General features: G+C 33.5%; 1 protein-coding gene across 3 annotated transcripts in view; it reads right to left on the bottom strand.

Annotated features, from left to right (window-relative positions):
• TMPRSS15 (transmembrane serine protease 15) overlaps positions 1–23,308 on the bottom strand; it is a gene marked incomplete at both ends in the record, with an annotated part of 138,186 nt that overhangs the window by 86,041 nt on the left and 28,837 nt on the right. For all 3 annotated transcript variants that reach the window (XM_082838999.1, XM_082839000.1, XM_082839001.1), the window contains 4 exons: positions 1,379–1,528; positions 2,227–2,367; positions 9,285–9,391; positions 17,318–17,426. In XM_082838999.1, the coding sequence (XP_082695125.1) occupies positions 1,379–1,528; positions 2,227–2,367; positions 9,285–9,391; positions 17,318–17,426 (507 nt within the window). The remainder of the gene's footprint in view (positions 1–1,378; positions 1,529–2,226; positions 2,368–9,284; positions 9,392–17,317; positions 17,427–23,308) is intronic.

The raw sequence follows: 23,308 nt of genomic DNA, 5'->3' as shown, positions 1-23,308 counted from the left end.
CATTGGTAAAAAGAGATACTATAGGATAGATTTTGTCTAAGAAAATTATCTAAATGCATGAATTTCTATTCTGTCCTTTTCCTTACTTTGTAAGATCCATATTACTTCTAGATTTGTAATTAGATTGTATTTAGTATTATGAATACATGTTTCCAAGGGTTACGTGGTTGGTCTTCTCACTATGAATTCCTTATCTCCTGATAATTCTCAATAAGTTCTGGTCTTCTAAAATTTTATTGTCTCAATGTTAATGTCTCCACCTGAAATCCATTTCTAATATCCCACTCACGTGAAAAATATACCTACAAAAACACCACTTTTCCCTTGGGACCATGCTTTAGAATCAGCTCTTCCATAGTTTTTCTGCTATGGACTGAATGGTTGTCCCCCCCGACCCCATACATTGAAATCCTAAACCCCAATGTGATGATATTGGAGATAGGTCCTTTGGGATATAATTAGGTCATGAATGTGGAGGCCTCATGATGGTGTAAATATAAGTGATAAGAAGAGACAGGAGAGAGCTCTCTCTTATGTTCTCTCTCTCTGTTATGTGAGGATACATTAAGGAGGCTGGTGTCCGTGAACCAAAGGAGGGCTCTCATCGGAACCATACCATGCTTGCACCCTGACCTCAGACTTCTAGTCTCCAGAACTTTGAAAAATAAATATTGATTGTTTAGGATAACCAGTCTGTGGTATTTAGTTATGGAAGCCCTGACAGACTAAGAAAGCTTATCAGAAGAAGTAAACCTGCCTTTTTATCTGTATTTCAAAATGGTATGATCTTGATCTATTGAAAATTCTAAAGAATTCTTAAAAAACTAATAGAGTTAATAAACAGTTTCAGCAAGGCTGCAGGGTACAAGACCAACATATAAAATCAATTGCATTTCTATACACTAGCAATGAACAATCAGAAAATGGAAATTAAGGCATAGTAGACCAAAGTTCAGAACAGTTATTTACCTCCCACAAGTCCCCTTAGTTAATAATAAGTGGCAAATCTAGGGTGACAACCCAAGTCTCTTTGTCTCTAATGGCCTCTGTGTACTTTTCAACATTTCATGAATATATAGGGTAAAAAATATATTTCTTGAAATACTCTTACTTGCCTACTTGATTACCATTTTCATTTAAATTCATTTATTAGTCCATGATCAAAAAAAAAGAAAATCTGGGGCTTCCCTGGTGGTGCAGTGGTTGAGAGTCCGCCTGCTGATGCAGGGGACACGGGTTCGTGCCCCGGTCCGGGAAGATCCCACATGTCGTGGAGCAGCTGGGCCTGTGGGCAGTGGCCGCTGGGCCTGCACGTCCGGAACTATAGAACAGCGCATGACACTTTTCTTTTAGTTTATGAATTAAATATGAATTATACCTGAATCATTGCCAAAAGTGTGGTCAAAATTTGGACCAGTAGAGGGAGGAAAGGTGTTTCCCTGAATCCTTTCCCACTCATTGTCATCATTTAGATCCTGGATCCAGAAACAAAAGCCATCTTCAAAATTACAGTTGATTTTCTCATAATCTGTAAATTAAAAAATAATAAAATATTTCAAATGTAGTCAACAATATGACTAATTATAATAGATTGAATTGAAAATAATGTAAACTCACACAGTTTATAATTAAGTGGCATGCACAAAATCATTTTTTAAATTCATTTTAACTGTTTAATTCCATTTAGTTAAAAAAAAACCCACATCATTTTGTTGCCAACTGTGTTCTTATGTTTCCTATACCCCATTAGGGCTTCAGCAAAGACAAGCATCTTGTTCTTATTGTTCTTTAATTTTTACATCTTACCTCTGTTGGCTTACCCACATAAACTTTGTCCCAAATTTTTTTCTCCCCCTATTTATTTACTAAATTTAATACTCTGGTCAAAATTAGGTTGATGTGGAACATTCTCAGAATTAGTTTTATGCTAATTTCTTAAGCTTTGAATACCTGCAGTATATAAAAGTTTAATTTTCCTATTGATTTATAATTTTTCTCAAATTGGTTATTTGATTGTTTTGAAGAATGTGAGCTGTTTTCTAATTTCTCATTTCTTTGCAAGTATCAAATGGAGAAAGGTATACATAAGAGATACTCATTAAAGAACCTGCATAATGAAACAGATAGTGACCCTGTTCTAAAATATTAGGTCCTGCTACTTTTAAAATTCCATTACAGTATTAAAGCACCTGAAGATTCAAAGGCTAAGGAATAAACAATACTTACTATTAAGCACTTTGCTGTTAAATGCAGTGTATGTTGCATTAAAGCCAATATAATCATTTTCAACAGATTGTATAAGAAAAGTGGCAGTAACTTGATTGGAAAAAATCCTAATTGTGCCAGGATTATTTGACCAGAGAGAAGCTACAAAAGAAAATGAATGACTGTTATAGATACATATATATCTATTCACTTATCTATTGATCTGTCCATCCATCCATCTATCCATTCATCAATCGATCTATTGATCTATCAATTGATCTATCAATCTTTTTATCTGATCCTACTGTTAACTAAAAGCATTAGTCCTATAATTAATTTATTTTAAATAAATACCTCTTGTCCTATAATAATAATGTTTCAAATTATTACATATATTTGTGGTTTGATAAACTATATTTTCATTTTTAATTGTTAGTTAGATATGCTGTAAACCCATATAAAAAAAGATCCATTCTTTTACGGAAAAAATTAATCTAAGAAACATACAAGTTAAACAGTTATAAAACAAAACATGAGTTTGATTCTATCAGGTTTTTCCCATGCCACACTAACAGAGGCTAAACTCAATCACAATAGTAGAAATAAGGGTATTTCTTTAGCTTTCTACCCATATAGCTGTAGGACCTCAAAATAATCCTAGACAATTTAAGGATTGTTTCTACAGATATTGATCTTATATCTTTTCCATTTTAATTCTAGCTACAAAAGATATTAACTTTCTAGCCTTTTTATTTTCAAGGGTTAATATAGTGCTTGAGAAATAAGAAGTACTCACATGGTGATTTACCAAAAAAAGCATTGTTATATAAAATTTGCTTTTATAGAAATTTATTATTTAGCACATACATTCTCAAAGGGGGTGATATTGCCTCCTATGTGGTAAAAATTTGTATTCAGGGACAGAAAAATTCTTAGTTTTTAAATTTATAAAACCCAAGATAGCCGTACAGTACATAAACAGGTATAGAGAATATCTGAAATATTAAAATTTCATGGGGAACAATTAGGGGAGAAAAAGGTCTAAAAGTTTCTTAGTGGGAGTGATAATGAAAAAAAAAGGATAGGAAGCAATGGCTTCGCATTTTAGTTCGACAGTTTGAGCTGGGTATCAGATTCAAGTTTATGAAAGGTATCTCACTTGCAGATTGAAGACAAAGCACCACTATTAATTATTGAGTTCTGAAGAAAGATGCTTTCATAAACTACTGAAAAATTCTGTGCTTATTATGTAGAAATTAGTGAAAAAATGTGATTACATGCATGATAATTTCAGGAAAATCTAATGGAAAGAAAACCATGAATAAGCATTGATTTATATCTTACTCTTTTCTGCAATAAAGTTGTATTTCATTCTTTCAGTATTTTCTCATGAAGGACTACATTGGTTATTTAGATTCCTTCTACAAGCATATGTAACTGTGTAACCCAAATGGTTGTCATATTTAAAATCTTTGTAGTCCATAAATGTCTAGTTGCTTAAAGGCATGTGAATATTCTAGAAACTTTGCTTCAAACCTATCTGCCTCTCTTTCTTTCTTTCTTTTCTATAGCAATGGAGTTTTGGGGGGGCCATGGCTTCTGGTAGGATCTGAATGTGGCTACTGGTTCAATGGCACCCTTCATGGTTGTGATGTGTTGGATTCCCATGTTGTCTAATGTTATTGTACTAGTCTAGTTAGTCTGGGGTTTATGTCCTGAGATTCATTAATACGCTTCAGAATTACACATAAATTTCTAGAAATGGCGTAGAACATTTGCATCTATTGAGGCTTTGTAAATCTTTTATCACATTCTTAAAGTTGTGACTAGAAAGAGTCCCAGAGCCACAGATGCAGTGGAGAGAATATTATCTTATGCATCCACAAAGGTAGTAGAAGACAGTGGTTAAAAACAGAGGCTCCAGAGTCAGCATGAGATTCATTTCTGGCTCCACATCTTATGAGACTTCTCAGTGCTTCAGTTTCCTCTGTTGTGGTATAACACCTTCCATAAACATTTGTGATAAGGAGTAAATAAGTAATTTCCACATGATAGAGTGACTGGTATATAGTAAGTGCTCAGTGAATGCTAGCTATTATTCCTTGATCTGCTCAACTGGATTGTAAGCCCTGAAAACGCAGAGACTACACTTAACGCTTTCTGAGCCTCTGCCATTGTGTCAGAGCATGGGAAACTTTTAATCAATTTTTGGATGCATGAATTAAGATGTTAGTAAATATAGCAATAGAGCTTGCCTACATAAAAGAGTCATAAAAGAGTCAGGGCAGGAGTTGAAAGAAAAAAACAATTTCCTAATAATTTCTAAAGCCTGGATTTTTCTCTACCTGACACAAGAAAGTTTTAAGCAATAATTCCTTAAGAAAATCCAGTGCCTTTTACTAAAAAACAATATTGCTATGGATATTAAAGTTGCCAAGCAGCCACACTTGTGTGAATTAACTCATTTGTCTTCTAACAACAAAGGCTCTGGTGAATAAGTTTTGCAAAAGAGGAAAGCTGGGAAGCATAATTAAAATTCAGGGGAATTTGAGATGAGGGCAATGGGCAAGGATAACAGACTTTCCATAGAGTATAATTCAACAGATCTAGCTCAAAACTATTTATTTTATCCTATTCATAAGAGAAGAAATTCTGCAGTTAGATTAGCTTCTTTGTGTGTTATAAAGGATTTCTAATATAGACAACACATTTTATTGAGTGCTCACTATAAATTTGGTATGGTGCTAAATGCTGGAGAAGAAATAACCAAGTTCCCCTCTTAGCCTATTAGAAAAGTTCAGGTTAATGAATTATAAAAAAATTACTTTGGAATTGATAGATATGAGAGAAATGCCATAGGAGTACTGAGGAAGTAGTTCTTAATTTTTCCAGGGACTATCACTGAGGAATCTTCAAGAGCCTCTGGGAAGTCCAACACCTTAAGCCAGTGCTTGTTAAACTTTCCCATATAACATACCCCTATCAACAGAAGTGAATGAATGGGTACTTCTAACACTACATGAAAGTGTTCTAATAAAAGCACAAATTTTAATAAAAATGTTTTACTGTGAAAAATGTTTGTATATATTATTTAATTCCGTGTCCACAATACGATTATTTTTGTTGTAGGATAAGTTGACAATCCAGGAAGATCCACTATGTTTATTATATAACTTCATCTATATCTATGCCCACTTTTGTGTGATTCAGTTTTAAAAACATGTCCTTAAACTGCTAAGCTCCAATATTGGGGATATGTTATTAATAGTCCTTTGGGAACAGAAGAAGAGCTAAGCACTTCGGATATAAAGAATGGTGTAACAACTACACACACAGAAATGCATTTTCCTGGCTTGTCAACTTGAAATCGGTTTCAGCGTGCTCATACAGGCTGTTTCTGTTGTCTTTCTTTGAGGATACATAAATATATCTATGTATTTTTTGAATAAAGCATTAATGGAGCATATTTATCATCTTCTACCAATTCCATACCCAGTACTGTTAATTATTACCACCAATGAATTGAATATTTTACCTTCATCACTACAGTTTAAAGAAAACATTTTTGACTACTATCCTGTGAATCTATCCAGAGAACTTTTACATCATGACTGTATATAAAAATGACTGAAAAATGCCTTTAAAATTTGTTCATACTAACTCACCCCTAATCAAGTATATAAGAACTATTCTATGGTACCGGATACTTTTATTTTCTTATAATTCCTTTACATAATCTTATTTTCCTTGATTTAATTAAAATATCTATATATTTTCCACGTGATAAAGATAATTATCTTTATTCTGAATTGTAATTTAATAAAAGTAATTGTGTACACATTTCTCACAATAAAAAACTTGCTAAAATATTTAGAAAAAAAGATGGGATTTTGAATCGAGTGAAAGTATCAGCATTGTTACAAAACAAAATAACTGTAGAGTTATAAGAAATGCTACTGATCTCCATTAATTAACTACTATAATACCATGATATATAAACCTGCTGGTTTAAATTTAAATCAACAAATACTAAACTTTTACAATATATCAGGCATGGGCTAGATGCTGGAGGTAAGACATTTTTACATATCTTTAAAAAAGGTATTATTTTAAACTTTAAAAGCAATTTTAACAGCTAATGCCATTTCTCATATTTTTTCAAGTTAAATTAAAATATTTAATTTAAAAAACTTTGAAATACATTTATATTTCAAAAAGACCTTAAAAATTAAACAACTACCTATTTGTTATAATTTAAATTCATTTTCTTAGATTTTTTTCTATTTTCTATTTGTATATTTAGTTTATTGCATTTTTATGATAATTATCTGTGCATTATTGACATCACTATATATAATGATTCTAAGATTTAGTTATGTATTTCTGATGATCTAAGCATGTGAAAATAAGTAAAAATAGCGTTCAGGCAAACGGTATCTGAAGAGAAGAGAACATGAGGGTAATATACACCTATCATTTTTGGGAAGTTAACCTCTATGAATTTAGTTTTTATCTGTAAAATAAAGATTCTAATAGCACCTGTGTAATATGGTTCAGGGGAGAATTTTTTTTTTTTGAGTTAAAGTGCTGAGAACACTACTTTGCATATTGCAAGTGATCAAAGTATGCTAAAATTTATTATTAATATCACATTAGCCCTTGGAGAAATTTATATGAACTGGCTTATTTGTCCACCTATGTAAATATTTATGTTGACATAATTTTAAGGAGCTAGATTTATCAACTACAGAAATAAGTAGATTATGAAATGGCTGGTCCATTTATTTAAGCCAAATGTGATTTACCATGAGTTCATCTGTTTTGTGTATACTCATGATTATACTTGTACTTGGGGCTTTTAAAACACAAGGAATAAATGCATTGTGTTTGAAGTCGGAGGGTCTGGGTCTGATTTCTATCTCCAACACTAACTAGCTTTGTGGACTTGTGGTCATTTAACTTCTTAGATCTCATTTTCTTCTCCTGTAATGCATACTTTGTAGATTTATTGAAAATATTAAATAAGGATATCCACAAAGAGTACTCAGTATGATGTGTGTCATATTAAAAGCACCCAATAAAAAGTTCTTATTATTATCATATGCTTAAATATTTCTCAAATCAATAAGTCAATCAAAACATTTATTCAATAGGATCTACTTTTCATTATTCACAAGTGCAATTTAAAATCCAAAATTATTAAAATAAATACAGCTTTATATACATGTTAATAAGAGATGTCACTTGTAACCTTAGCTCTGCTAAGATGACTATTGACTATTCCTCAAATGTGTGAGGAAAACTAGTTATTCCCTGGACTCCGCTGCCACATTCTTTTCTTCATCCTTATTTTATTTCCTCCTGGAATTTCACTCCTACTTTTGTTGGATACCATGAATAGGTCTATTCATTTGGGGACCAGATGGAATAAAGTGGGGTAGTCACACATGTATTATTAGAGCGTTCCCTGCCCTTTCTCAGTTCCCACTGGTGTCTATGTCCATAATGACAAATGGCTACATAATAACAATACCATCCACACCTTCCATTTAGTGAGACTACATCCTGATCTACTCATTGTTTTACCAACTTTATTAGTAATAGTCCTTCAAGAGACTGAGAAGCAGAGTGCATAATAAAAATAGAAAAAGAAGAGATTCATTGTTGAAGAAAAATAGCTGTTTTTAGGGTTTGTTTGAATTTTGCTGAATGGGGAGCAATTCTACTATACTTACAGTATAGTAGAATTCCACATGATTTGTAAAACATCAATTAGAAGAGAATCATGTGAAACAGTACATCATTTATTACTAAGAAGTTTGATTACACAGAGCACTAAATTATTAATTTTTATAATCAGGACCAGTTTTTCTTTTTCCTTTCAGTAACTTAAAGTACAAGCTCATATTCAGTTCAAAATCAAAAAATGGGTGTAAGACCTAAGTAGACATTTCTCCAAAGAAGACATACAGATTGTCAAGAGGCACATGAAAAGATGCTCAGCATCACTAAATATTAGAGAAATGCAAATCAAAACTACAATGAAGTATCAACTCCCAGTGGTCAGAATGGCCATCATCAAAAAATCTACAAACAATAAATGCTGTAGAGGGTGTGGAGAAAAGGGAGCCCTCTTACACTGTTTGTGGGAATGTAAATTGATACAGCCACTGTGGAGAATAATATGGAGGTTCCTTAAAAAACTAAAAATAGAGCTACCATATGACCCAGCAATCCCACTACTGGGCATATACCTGGAGAAAACCATAATTCGAAAAGACACATGGACCCTAGTGTTCATTGCAGCACTACTTGCAATAGCCAGGTCATGGAAACAACCTAAATGTGCCCATCAACAGATGAATGGATAAAGAAGATGTGGTACATATATACAGTGGAATATTACTCAGCCATATAAAGGAACAAAATTAGGTCATTTGCAGAGATGTGGATGGACTTACAGTCTGTCATACAGAGTGAAGTAAGTCAGAAAGAGAAAAATAAATATCATATATTAATGCATATATGTGGAATCTAAAAAAATAGTACAGATGAACTTATTTCCAAGACAGGAATAGAGACACAGATGTAGAGAACAGATGTGTGCACATGGGGGGTGGGGGAAGGAGAGGGCAGGATGAATTGGGAGATTAGGTTTGACATAAATACACTACCATGTGTAAAATAGATAGCTAGTGGGAACCATCAGTATAGCACAAGGAGCTCAGCTCAGTGCTCTGTGATCACCTAGATGGGTGGGATGGTGGTGGATGGGAGGGAGGTCCAAGAAGGAGGGGATATATCCATACATATAGCTGATTCACTTCGTTGTACAGCAGAAACTAACACAACATTGTAAAGCAATTACACTCCAATAAACAAACAAACAAATAAACAAACAACTCGCTTCAATAAGAGAATGGGTTATTTCACAAATCATATTGCTACATATCTGGAAGAAAATAAAACCAGACATACAACCTCAAAAAAAAAAAAAATCAAAGGGAAAGCACATCACTCCAAAAAGTTTTCCACATATTTTCATTTTGATAATGGACTGTATATTTGTTTTAACTTACCTCTTAAAATCTTGCTTGAACCCACACCTTCATAAATATTTAATACATCTGTATAATATGTATTAATATAATCAACGTTCAGTTGAATGGAAAGTCCTTGGTTTACACTAAATTAAAAGCAAAAAATAGACTATTACACTCTTAACAGTTGGCACAACTCAATGTATTCTAGAATTTGAATGTATATTTCTAATTGTGATAAAGAATATGTAACATGATAGACTCTCTTAACAATTTTTAAATGTATGGAACAGTATTTTTAACTATAAGCACAATATTATACTGCAGCTCTCTTGAACTCTTTCAACTTGCATGACTGAAACTCTATACCCACTGAAGAGTAACTCCCCATTTTTTCTCTCCCAGCCTCTGACAACCATTATACTTTTTGACTCTCTGAGTTTGAATACTTTAGATGTTTCATATAAGTGAAATCATGCAGGATTTGTCCTCCTATGACTGGCTTATTTCATTTAGCATAATGTTGTCAAGGTGCAACCATGTTGTTGCCTATGATAGGATTTCCTTCTTTTAATGACAGAATAATATTCCACTGTATGTATACACCACATTTTCTTTATCTATTCATCTGTCAATGAACATTTAGTTTGTTTCCACCTCTTAGCTATTGTGAATAATGCTGCAATGAACATAGGAGTGTGTATCTTTTAGAGATCTTGACTTCAATTCTTTGGGATAAATACCAAGAAATTGGATTGCTAGATCATATGGTGGTTCTATTTCTTATGCCTTTAGGGAGGCTTCATACTGTTTTCCGTACTATCTACACCATTTTGCATTCCATCCAACAGCACACAAGGGTTCCAATTTCCCCACATTCTCACCAACATTTATAATGTTCTGTTTTTTTGGTAATGGCCATTATGATTTTGATTTGCATTTCCCTGATGATTACTATGTTGAGCGATGCCCTTTAGCCATTTGTATGCCTTTTTTTTTTTGAGCAATATCTATTTGAGTCTTTTGACCACTTTTTATTTGGTTTATTTTGCTATTGAGTTTTGTAGGAGCTCCTTATATATGTTGGATATTAACCCTAATTAGATATATGGCTTGCAAATATTTGCTTCCATTCCTTAGGTTGCCTTTTCATTCTGTTGTTTACTGTTTTTTCCTTTGCTGTATAGAAGGTTTTTAATGAGATATATTGCCAGTTGTTGATTTTTGCTTTTGCTGCCTGTGCTTTTGTTTTCAAATCCAGGAAATCATTGTGAAGACCAATGTTATGAAGCTTTCCTTTTATGTTTTCTTCTAGGAGCTTTATGATTTCAGGTCTTATGTTTAAGCCTTTAATTCATTTTGAGTTTATTTCTTGTGTATGGTGTAAGGTAAAGGTCCAATTTTGTTCTGCATCTGAATATCTAATTTTACCAACACCCTTTGTTGAAGAGACTATATTGTTTTCCCATTGTGTAGTTTTGACATCCTTGTCAAAGATAATTTGACCATATATGTGTGGGCTTATTTGTGACCTCTCTATTCTGTTTCATTGGTCTGTATGTCTATTTTCATGCTGGTACTATACTGGTACTGATTACTGTAGCTTTGTAATATATTTTGAAATCAGGAAGTATGAGGCTTTGTTCTCTTTCTCAAGATTGTTTTGGCTATTTGGCGTCCTTTGTGGTTCCATATGAATTTTAGGATTCTTTTTTTCTTTTAAAATCATTGGGATTTTGATAGAGATTGTGATGAATCTATAGATCATGCTCAGTAGTATGGACATTATTATATTACATTATTATATTTTAACAATATTGTCTTCAAATCCATGAACATGAGATGTCTTTCCATTTATTTGTCTTTAAATTCAGTCAGTAATGTTTTATTATTTTCACTGTGTCTTTTACCTCCTTGATTAAGTTTATTCCTAAGTACTTTATTCTTTTTACTGCTATTGTAAATGGGACTGTTTTCTTAATTTCATTTCTGGATGATTAGTGTATAGAAACGCAAGTGATCTTTCTATGTGGATTTTGTATCCTGTAACTTTGTTGAATTATTTTATTATTTCCAACAGGTTTTTTTGTGGAATTTATGGTTTTCTATATATAAGATCTTGCCACCTGTGAACCGATAATTTTACTTCTTCCTTTCTTGTTTGGATATATTGTATTTTTTTTTCTTGCTTAATTGCTCTGGCTAGGACTTCCAGTATTAAGTTGAATAAGAGTGGTGAGAGGGGGCATCCTTGTTTTTTTCCTGATCTTAGAGGAAAAGCCTTTACGTTTTCATCATTGAGTATGATATTTACTCTGAACTTTTCTTGTATGAGCTTTATTAGATTTAGGTAATTTCCTTCTATCCTTATTTTGCTTAGTGTTTTTTATCATGAAAGGGTGTTGAATTTTGTCAAAAGCTTTTTCTGAATCTGTTGAGAAGATCCTGTGATTTTTAGCCTTCATTCTGTTAATGTGGTGTATCAAGTTGATTGATTTTTATATATTGAAACATCCTTGCATCCCAGAGATGAATCTCACTTGGTGATGGTGTATAATCCTTTTAATTTTCCATCGAATTTGGTTTGCTAGTATTTTGCTTAAGGATTTGTACATTTATATTATCAGGGGTATATTATCAGGACTGTAGTTTTCTTTTCTTGTGGTGACTTTGTCTGGCTTTGGTATCAAAGTGAGTGTTCCTTCTTTTCCAATTTTTGGAAGAGTCTGAAAAAGATTAGTATTAACTCATCTTTAAATATTTGGTAGAATTCACCAGTAAAACCAGTGGGTCATGGTTTTTTTGTTGGGAGGTCTTTGGTTACTGACTCAATCTTCTTACTAGGAAATGGTCTGTTCAGATTTTGTATTTCTTTATGATTCAGTGTTAGTAGATTGTAAGTTTCTAGGGATTTATCCTTTTCTTCTAGGTTATTCCACTTAGCATTTCTTTTTCTCTATCCCATAAGATTTGGTATGTTGCTGTTGTTGTTGTTTTTCATTTGCTTCAAGACATTTTCTAATTTCCTTTTTGATTTAGTATGAGATCCATTGACTGTTCAAGAGCAATTAGAACCTTGCAAGTTTCTTTTTGAGTGGTGTCTAATTTTTTGCTCTCTCTGGTGTCTGTATGTGGCGCTGCATATTCTCTGGTCCTACCACAGCATGTCACCCAACTATACCTTGTTCTCTGCAGCCACAGTCCATGCAAATTGTGCTGGCTTATCAGCTCCTCATTCATGCAAGACATATACCCGTTGCTGGGGAAGCTCTTGAAACAGAATGTTGGAAGCATGCTGCACTTCTTTCTTTCCATCCTTAGGGAGAAGCCTTGAATTGCACACTTTCTCCCAATTGTATCAAGCCTTGCTGGCCATAGCAAGCTGTATCCACTTCTCTTTGTTCTCAGTATCTCTCAGGCATCCAAACAATACCAGTTCCATCACTTATCCATATGAGGTGAGACAGAAACTAGTCCCTTAGGCAGCTCTTGGAAAAGCTGGGACACTGGATGCATGTTTCATCCTTCTTTTTCCTTCCAAGGAAGAAGTAGTGAGTCAAGACTTGTGCTGAGCTGTGCTGTGTTGGGGAAGGAGTTGATGGAGGGTAAAATAAACTTGATCTTCTTGTCCATTTCAGTGCAGCTGTCCTTGGCTTTGTGTTCACCTGGGGTATTCAACTTCTTAACTGAATTCTGGAATTCCCATAAATGACTTTTGGTTCACATTTCACTGTTAAATCAACATATCTGTGGGGGAACAAAAGCTGAGGCTTCTTGGCTACAGAATAATTCCTATCTCATTATGCCAACATCTGTATGAAAATCTCCTATGATGTGATTTAGTCACAGCAGATTAAAAGCTGAGAACACCCTGTATATACACCCTTTGTGCTAAATCTTGAATAAAATTTGGATCAGTTGCTATATATTTGACCTCCAAGCTCTCAATTTTGTTGACCAATCCAATCATTATGATGATCAAAATAATCAAGTTGCCAATGGCTTATCTACCTTATGCTGAATGCTCTGTGGGGAAAAATGTTCAAATTTTAATTTTCAGTTTGGGGAAAAGGTGTCCAGGGCAATGCCTATTTATAACTCTACTGTCTCACTGAAGTGTAGGATCAGAAATGTGAATAATTCTTTAGTGTTTTGGAGGTACAAGGTTCCCCTGAACTCTGCAAAAAGGAGGAAGGCCAAACAATTAAAGCAGAGCATAGATAATGTTGAAGCTTGTTGAATATTGAAAGTGTGGATAATAGGGAGAGATCTAGTCTCCAAAGCCAAGAAGAAGACTGAGAAGATACTTGGCTTCAGAGGCTGTCTCTGGAGGCTGCTGATTGAATCATGGCTCCTGCCCAGGGGCATGACAAGTTTGGATTTTCGGTAAGTTATCAGTAGTACTTTGATCAGTTGGTAAACTGGGGACATTCATCACAAATGTAGTTAATTTTGAAACTCTAAGTTTCATGGTTGGGAAATGTCCATTTGGGGCAAGACCTGAGGTTTGGCAAACATATTAGATCCCTGATGAGGGGCTGGAGGCAGGGCTAAGGTTTAGTCTTCAAGGAGTGTGGTTGACAACATTGCAATGGCAGTGACTAGCAGGGGAGGATTAAAAGACATGTAAGCAGTAACCCAGGTTTTTGGATATGACCAGTGTTTGTTGTCAGGAAGGTGAGGTTAGAACAATGGTGGGTTGGTTTTAAAAAATATTGACACAGGGACCTCAACCCTGGATTTCAGATTCCATGGTTCTGGAATGGATTTGGGGATGTACATTTTTAAATACTCCAGGAGTGATTGTGATGTGCTCTCAGGTTTGAGGGCCACTGGAGGAAGATAGGCAGATGCAGAAGATGCCATGCTCATGGGCTACCCTCAGATGTATTTAGTAACCACAGGAGGTTGACAGGGGTGGAAGGAGATCAACACGAGGGAGCAGGAGATACTCCCAGAGCAGACTGAGAGAAGGAGAGAGAAGCAGATGATGGCAGCTGTTTAAAAAAATTCTACCTCCGTTAGGTCTCTTCAGCCATGTGGAAAGTGAGCCTGCTAGTGCGAACTTTAGGAAATCCAGCATCAAAACTGAAGAAGACAAAGGAAGAAGAAATAAGCTGCCTTCAGGGATGGTTTCTCTTATTTTAATGAAAGTTTTGGTGTCTCCAGGCAAGAAAACAGTGAGGTTTTTTTGGTTGTTGTTGTTTGCTTGTTTTGTTTGTTTTTTTAACAAGTGATGTTGTTTTCAAGAAACTAAAGGATGCAAGAGGAGCTTCCTAGGAAACTTTGTGTTCAGAAGCTGTTTACTTTTTCAAAGTAGACAGGTAGAGGAGAGAAATGAGTGCATACTGTTTTCTACTTTCTTCTGTTTCAGAAAAGCCAACTTATTTGCAATAAAACAAAGGCATTTATAAAAGTGAGATTAATTGTAGAATATCATATCTGATGTTTTTATAATATTAACCACAGTTACCTTCTGAATTTTTGAAGGAAAGGATAATATTCTAAATGTAATTTTTATATTTTACATTTTTGTATCAATAGCTGCTCTTTTTAGAGCCCATTTTTACTGAGCATATAATAGAGTGCTAAGTGTTTTACATTCAATATTACTTTTCATAATGACTTTGACCCCTGTAGTTAGAGATATTGAACTCTATAGATGTAGAAATTTTGTCTAAGAGATTTAGTTATTTTTCTGAGATCACATATCTTGAATCTGAAGAAGCCAGATTTGAAACCCATGCCGACAGTCTCCAGTGCTCACATTCTCCATCACTGACACTCTGCTGCATGTGGTCTTAATATAATCCCAAAATATAGCTTAACTGCATCTTAACCATTTCTCCACTAGTTATTTGGTCTTCCAAGCTTGTAGGAAACATTATTGTCTTAACCCCATTTTGATCACCATTAGGAAAAACAAACCATCAGGTCTAATGCATCTCTAATGTAGTAATCAGTTTTGAAAAGAAAATACACTTAGATTATTTATATAATTTTAAATCATAATTTTATCATGAAGTACAGTATTTATTTATTTTAGATTCTATAGGTTTTAAAAATCATCCCTAGATTAATGGCGGATTTCTTAAAATAGTTTTAAAAATTAAGTGATGGAAAAAGAAGTAAAAAGAATAGAACCATACAAATCTTTAATTAACAGTGTGATTATTACATAAATGATATTATGTACTATTATAGCAAAAGTTTATTGTGATCTGCTTATAAGACCTCCCTGTAGTTTTGACCTAGCTCTACTAAGAAGTGAGTTGAACAATTAAATTATCATTATTTAGTATTAATAAAATTTCAAAGATCACATGAAGAAATCACTGTGTAGTTAAGAATGTAGATCAGTTAGAATTCATTTTCTTTCAATTTTCAAAGGAAGTAATTTAAGATTTTTCTAAGATTTTCTGCTGGCATTTTAGGTAAAGAATTGAATATTTTTCATTTTTTTATGAACAATGCTAATAGCCATTTATAAATACTTCTCTTTAAATATGATGTGATTATATTAGAAATGATGTCCTCTAAATTTTTAAGTTTTCACTTGACAAGAATTACCTAGAACTGCCATTTTAAATACAAAATCTTATCTTTGGAACACAAGTAACATGTTCTTTAGAGCATGAAAAAAAGGAAATAGTGCTCTTAGTTATATCACATGACTTACATGAGGCTGAGCTCCAAAATAGAAATTATTTAAGCAGAACAAGATGTTCTTGGTTTCCTGAATAATGCCAAGTAAATGTGCTTAGAACAATCTTCCCTTCATACCTCATCTCATCTCTGGAATATGTCTACTCAGGAAAACAACTCTTGTGAGTCTTTATGGGGCCATTTCCTATCATTTGTTTGGCAAGAACCCAAAGCTCTGTCTTTTAGCCTTCTCTAACCAGCTGTTATATTGATTCCCCATTTTCTAGTGAGTTATCACAATGATTAAAATAAATATATAGTAGGTCAGATTGGGAAAGCATAACCTCATCCAGCTGTTAAGAAAAATGAACGAACTAGAATGCATTTCTCAAAATGAATTCCACAGAGCACTTATGCTGAATGCTCTGTGGGGAAAAATGTTCAATGGCTTAATAGAAAATACATATATACAGTTGACTCTTGAACAATACTGGCTTGAAGTATGTGGAGCCACTCATATGTGGATTTTTTCAATAAATGCATACTACACAAACCCTGGGGAACCATAGAACAGAGGGCCAACTGTAATGTTATATGGGGATTTTGACTGCATGGGCTATTGGCACCCCTAAGCCTTCTGTTGTCAAGGGTCAACTGTATATTTTGGGGGAAATTTACTTGCATCTTAACTTATTTAAGGCTGTGAGAAATCTTGTACTTTTAAAACAATTGTAATGAGTTTATTTCAGAGCTCCTTATATTTATTCTAGTACAAATGATCTTTACCTTGAAATATCTGAGAGAAACATTAGGTACTACTCCTCTGTGAAAAACGTTTAGGCAAATATTAAAGTAGACAAGCTATCAGCAGTTTGATTATTTTGATCATCATAATGATTGGATTCATCAATTGAATTAAGACTTGGAGGTCAAATATATAGTAAATGAACTAAGTGTTATTCAAGATACAACACAAAGGATGAGTATAATGGGTTTCCCAGCTCTTGATCTGCCATGACCAAATCACACCATCGGAGATTTCACATGGATGCAAGCATAATGAGAAAGGAACTACTCTGTAGCTAAGATGCAGCTAAGTGAAATACAGTTTCTTGCAATACAGAGACATACAGGCATGTTGTTAATTTTGGCAGCATTTGATTTGTGCCAACTATATGGAAAAAAAAAACTTTCTACAAAACCCAATGAGATGGCCCCATTTATTGTTCATAGGGCAAAATTCCTTTTTAAAAGGTTAAGAATGAGAGAGAAATTTCTTGGACAGGATATCAGTTGGGAAGGCTTTGCTTCGTAGTTAATGAAAAAAATTGTCCAAAAAATAAATACATTACTAAATATGGTAAGACTAACTGCATCAGAGAAAGACTTTATGACTTAAGAACATGGAATAGAAGATGGTATATTACCGTATAATCCACCGACAAACAGCACTTGGATTAGAAGACTTTGGATAATGGGCAGCTTCGAAGGACCCAGGAGATCCAGTCAACAAAAATCTTCCATCACAAGCTGTGGCTGTGAAAAAATGGCAATTAATATTAGACAAAACAATCTTGGAAGGGTTTCTCAAATGAAATGGGATTCAAATTGCCTAACGAACCTTCATAGACTACTCATGATTAAATCTATACGAGGCCATTTCACAAAACTAAAATGATCGAATGGAAATAGATCAGATTTCGTGTTTTAAATCTATTAGCTATTTTCAAATACTCTTACACAACCCATTATAGATCCTTTAGAAAATCATTCTATTTCTAAATACCCATAGTTAAGTTGCATTTTTAGTATATTCTTTTATATTTGTAAGAAAATAAATACACCTTAATTGTAAACTTCCAATTTAAAGAAGCAACTACTAATTTTTGCTTTATTTTCCCCATTAAATTGGAGCTAGGGTGAACTTCCTCTATGTGCACTAGTGATATGTTTTCCTGAAAATGATCAGAAAATGGCCAGGAAAATGATACATATGGTGAAAGGGGTCTGAAGAGATCCTTCCATTCAATCTACTGCACACAACTTTTAACCTTCATCACTTTTGCTCCTTTTGTATGGACTCACAATCTAGCTCAGTATTTTCATTCAATATTCCTGAGTGTGTTTTTCTCTCCCATGACAACTCATTTTCCTCTTTTAATTCTTGTAGCACATTTATTTCATGTACTGCTCTTACATCTCAATTTATATCTGAGTCATTTCCTACTAGATTAAAATCTTGAAAGCATGAAAGAGGAGTCATAATTTGTAGCTTTTTATTTTATACTTGCTATGTATAGTATGCATTAAAAATAAAACTGATTTGATTTTCACAATCTTTAGCTTTTCTTAGGTTATTTTCTATATTCTTACTACTGTTGACACCAAAATTCTAAAATAATGACTCCTGGAATATGTCCTTTTTCTTTTGGTATTTTGTTTATTCCTCATATGTTAGAAGTGTTGATAGAGGGCAGGGAAACCAAGGAAATTTATCATAATTAAATTGCTGCCGTTGGAATCTGAGTGCAGAATAAGCTAATCCTAAATTGATAAATGGAAAAACCCACTGTAACATTACACAGTAATTCTGCCAAGTTATAAAACACAAGCTATTATATGACATCAAACATTTTATATGAACAGAAGAAAGAAATTGAAAAGCACATAGAAATCTTGATAAAAATACCACATTTTGGTTGGCTTTTTGCTACTTTTGGTGTATATTTTTAAAAGGCATATAAGGTAGAGGCGTAAAGAAAGGTAAATAAATTTTAAGACAAAGTCCATTTAAGAATAATGTCCTAGGAATTAATTGCATTGGATTATGCATTGGATTATTATAGCTCAATTCCCAAGGGAAAAAAATTAAAAACAGAAAAGATAATAACCCAATATCATAGACTTCAGGAAATTAAAGAGACAAAATTGTGACTTGTTGAGAGAACTGAATCACCTTACATGTAATACTTGCTGGAGCAGAAAGGACAATTAAGGCTAATTTGTATGATTTGAATATAAACAGTAAAATATATGTCTGTTTAATGCAGAGCTAAATAATTTTCTAGTTGTAAAAAAAAAATCTCCTTCTTCACTCTTAACTCTCTGTGCATCACAAACCACACCGAATAAATGAGAAAATCCCTTAGCTTAAATGACCATAAAAGTAAGAATAGTGTCTGCTTGTATTTTAAGTGATATATGGAGCTTTTTAGTCACAGTTTGTCAAGAAACATGTGGGCTCCAAGAGTATAGGTAGTGCAAGAAAATCCACCACTATTATAAGTAGTTTATATTTAAACTATGACACTTAGGAACACAGTAAGAAAGAACAATCAATCCTACCAGCCCTAAAATACAACTGTTAGCATTGGTGGAATGTTTATTATGTGCCAGCATTGCTCTAAGGTCATTATATAAGTGTTAATGTCCCCTTCACCACAAATTTATGACGTTTTAGGTGGGGAAGCTGAGGTACAGAACGGGTAAGTTAACTAACATAAGTTCTTCCAGCTTACAAGGGTTGATTCAAAGCCAGGCAATACCTAATATTAGCCTAATACAGCAATATATAGAGCTATCAGGGTGACATCACTCATTCGTTGAAAAGCAGGATGTGTGTGTGTGTGTGTGTGTGTGTGTGTGTGTGTGTGAGAGAGAGAGAGAGAGAGAGAGAGAGAGAGAGAGAGAGAGAAATTTTAAATGAAAGAAGAAACAGAAAGTTAAAAGAATTTTGTCATGTCCAGTGTTTTTAAAATTAGAATATAGATCACGTTTGCAACAGCACTTCACAACAAACAGGAGGGAGCAAAAAAAGATAGAGTGAAAAAGGGAAAAAAACAAGACTGGTTTTAGAATTTGTAAAACCTATTTGCAAAGCTGGTGACACTTTAGTAATTCTTCATGTCCACTCACTACATATTTGGGGGGAAGATATCAATAGCTTTGGGCTGTACAATGGGGTTCATAAATTTCCAAAAAGCTGAGTGATGACCCTGGTGGCAGAGATTGTTGTATATTTGCCATACCCTTATTCAGTCCCTTTCTAGGTACATGACTAGACTGCATATCCTAAAATGGGTCACGTGACAGAGTCTGGTTAATAAACTATAGTGAAAGTGATTGTGTTTATCTCCAGATATGATTTCTAAAAACATCTTCTATAACATTTTTCCATTGTCTCTCAGCAGGTTGCAAAGGATCCAGGGGAGAACTTGGCACAGAAGGGATGGTGGAGGAACCGGCATGCTGAGTGTCTGCAGAACACAGCCTCTTGCCATCTTTCTTGGACTATAACGTAAGTGATAAATAAACTATAATTGTCTTACATTGCTAAGATTGTTTATCATAATATTTAGTTTGCCCTTAAGAATATGATCGTTTGCCTGTTCAGTTTTCTATGAAGTTGCTGAGTTTTAGTGGAAATGGATAATCTACAAGTCTAGTTCTGCTCTAAAGGGCCTCTGGGAATTCCTGCACTTAAGTAAAGATTAAGAAGAATATTCCTGAACACATTTAAAATAAAATTACAATAATATTGAACTACTTATAATAGCAAAATTCAGAATGCCAAAATATTATCATTTCAAGATATAGGCTTGTGCTAGGGACTTTCTCGTACATTCTTTCATTTAATTTCAGGATATTTCTGGAGAACCTAATGTTACATGTCATGAAGCAGGACAGACTTTTGGCAAAACAGATATAACCCAGCCATGGCTGAGTAGGATTACTGGGTATTCAGGATTATAATTTTTGACTACGAAGTTCTTTTAAGTGTAGCATCAAAAAAAATTCTCAGTGAGAGATCAATGAGCCTGCCAAATAATATCAGCCATTCTATTGCACTATCTGAAATTGCCTGTAATGGAATGGGATTCATATAGGTGTGTTCTTAGGACCCACTGAGAGCTCCTTCTGCTGGCTCAATGTTTATTAGTTGTGTGTTTTCTCAGGGTTTTGAATTCTCTAGGAACGTAAATCAAACATGATCTCTGCCCATCTATTGTGCACATACGTATAAGGCATGCACATACATTGTGCATGCAAACAATCTGTGGAGACACTTGCCAGCTTCCAAACAGGCCTGAACATTATCCTAAAGGCTGTGAGTCAGCATCTCTTCTTCTCATAGGTCAGCTAAAAAGTGAACTTTCCTGCTGATGCAATTTTCATCAGAAGAAAAAAACAATTTAAAGAAATCTTGGTTCTGCTATAGTCAGCTATAAGTTGTGAAAACCTAAATAACTAAAGACTGTAAAAGAAGCTGTTTAGCAAGTCAACATTATTATGACTCTATTAATAACACAAACTAGAATTAGAGCTCACAGCTGGAGGAGAAAAAAAAGATACAGCAAAGGTCAGTTTCACATAGAGAATTCTCTTTAAAATAATCTTTCAGTGAACATAGATTGATGGACAGGGCTTTCATGTAGAACTTATGCTATAGAAGTTTGAGGTGGTGCTGAGGTGAAGAACTCACAATCATTCATGATTAAATAATAAATAAACAACTTATATATGCTTGAAAAATCCTAGATGGATAGAGTAATTGATTTGTCCACTTTTCCCACAACAACTTTAAATTGTTTTTCAAAAATAGATATAATGCTAACTTTAAAACACAAATAAAGACGAGAATCAAGTAAAAGTGGCAAACGAGGATTCAGAGGCTTAAGAAAGTTAGTGACATGGATGGTGAATTGATACTGTTTAAATTAACATAAAACCTCCATGATATTGAAAAATAATAATGCAGTTTGATTATGTTTTTCAGGCAAATTTAGGGAATTCAGTTCTAATAGTGAGGTTCACGTCATGAGTTTAGAATGACTAAGAAAAATAATTCATGGCCTTATAACTTGTTTTAGGACAAGTTGCCACATATAGGATATTTCTATGGTTATTTTTTGATATGCATGGATACTAATTTTTTATGAAAATTATAAACTCCATGACAGTAAAGAGCACATAATAGGTGTGGTTCATTTTCTGATTATTCATCTTATATATTTTTCCCCATTTAAAGTTATCGATCATCATTATACAGGCTTAAAGGTATGTGTCTCACTTTGATACACATTATTTTTGAAATATAAATCAGCATCACCTTTATTACCTCATGATGGCACACTTGCATCACATTCTCTGTGAAAAGGTTTTGAAAACTGCCTGAAAACCATAGCAAAATAGGATGTTGTTTTCTTTTTCTTTGAGTAACTTAGTTATATAAAATAGATTAAAAAATATTCTGTAGCCTACACTTTCTTCCAATATGCTCTGAGTGCACTTCAAAGTATGTAGTTAAACTCTGAAGTTTGAATTTTATCCAAGAACATTTGAATTAGGATTGCTTAGTAGAAGACTCTTCAGTCAAGTTGCCAGTTTTTGAGTTGGTTCTGGGAAACAGAACAACTGCCTGTCTTTTCAAGTATATACTGAGAGTATAGGTAATTTTTTAAACTTCGGTTGGTAATGGAGCATTCATCTTCAATTAAAATCAAGCAAGAAGAGCAAAGTGTAACAAATAATAGAAGAACAAAGTGTAGCAAATTGTAACTAAAGCCTTTTCACATTTCGGGAACTAATGGTACTCATGGTCAATTTTTAAACTGATTGTAAACCACACCAAAAATTTGTTCAATTCCTGCTGTTTAATTTTTAAAGAACAAATTATAGATTAGAATTGTTCAGATAGTTCCTCACATTCCTTACCAATCTGTATGAACATTTATGTGTTAATCTTTCATGTGTATATTACCCAGTGAAAAAAATGAAGAAATAAGCCAAAGAAGAAATATGTTTATATCACTTAGAGCCATGTTTGGCATTTAGTAAGTACTACTTAAGTGTTAAATAATAATAATAATAGTGATTTTAAAAATTATTAGCACTCAAAACAAATGCCAAAATTTACAAAAAAAACACAGATATTTTATTGATCAAACATGAAGATCTTATTTGTAGCTGATTTCCCTTGTTCACAGAACTACAACTCAGTACAGTTTTTAAGATATCTTTTGTTTCTTTGCCAAAAGGTGAATAAAGGCAACAATAAAAATTAAGAGATGGTGATTACTGAGTTAGAAACTGTTAAAATACCAAAAATAAAATGACCAATATTATGATAAGATGGTGAAAAAGTGTTCAAATTCATAATAGTTTGTAGTAGCTTAATATGGGATGAAAAATAATGCCAATCTCCTCCCCCAGACATTAACTACAGCATTCTTTCTACACTTGTCGAATGGAATTCTGTTTAATTAATATGCTTAATGTCATGTGATAAAGTTTAGGAAATATTAATATAATTATTTTCTGGAGTTTTGTATTAAATTATAAACATGGCTATTGGGATATATCATTCTCCAGTAGTTTTTGGTACTTGAGGGGTGTGTGTGTATGTGTGTGAGTACATA

This window comes from Leucopleurus acutus (genome assembly GCF_964270905.1).
Source record: "Leucopleurus acutus genome assembly, chromosome: 5".
NCBI lineage: Eukaryota > Metazoa > Chordata > Mammalia > Artiodactyla > Delphinidae > Leucopleurus > Leucopleurus acutus.
Note: the sequence above shows the minus strand (reverse complement) of the source record. Positions and strands in the feature narration are given on the sequence as shown.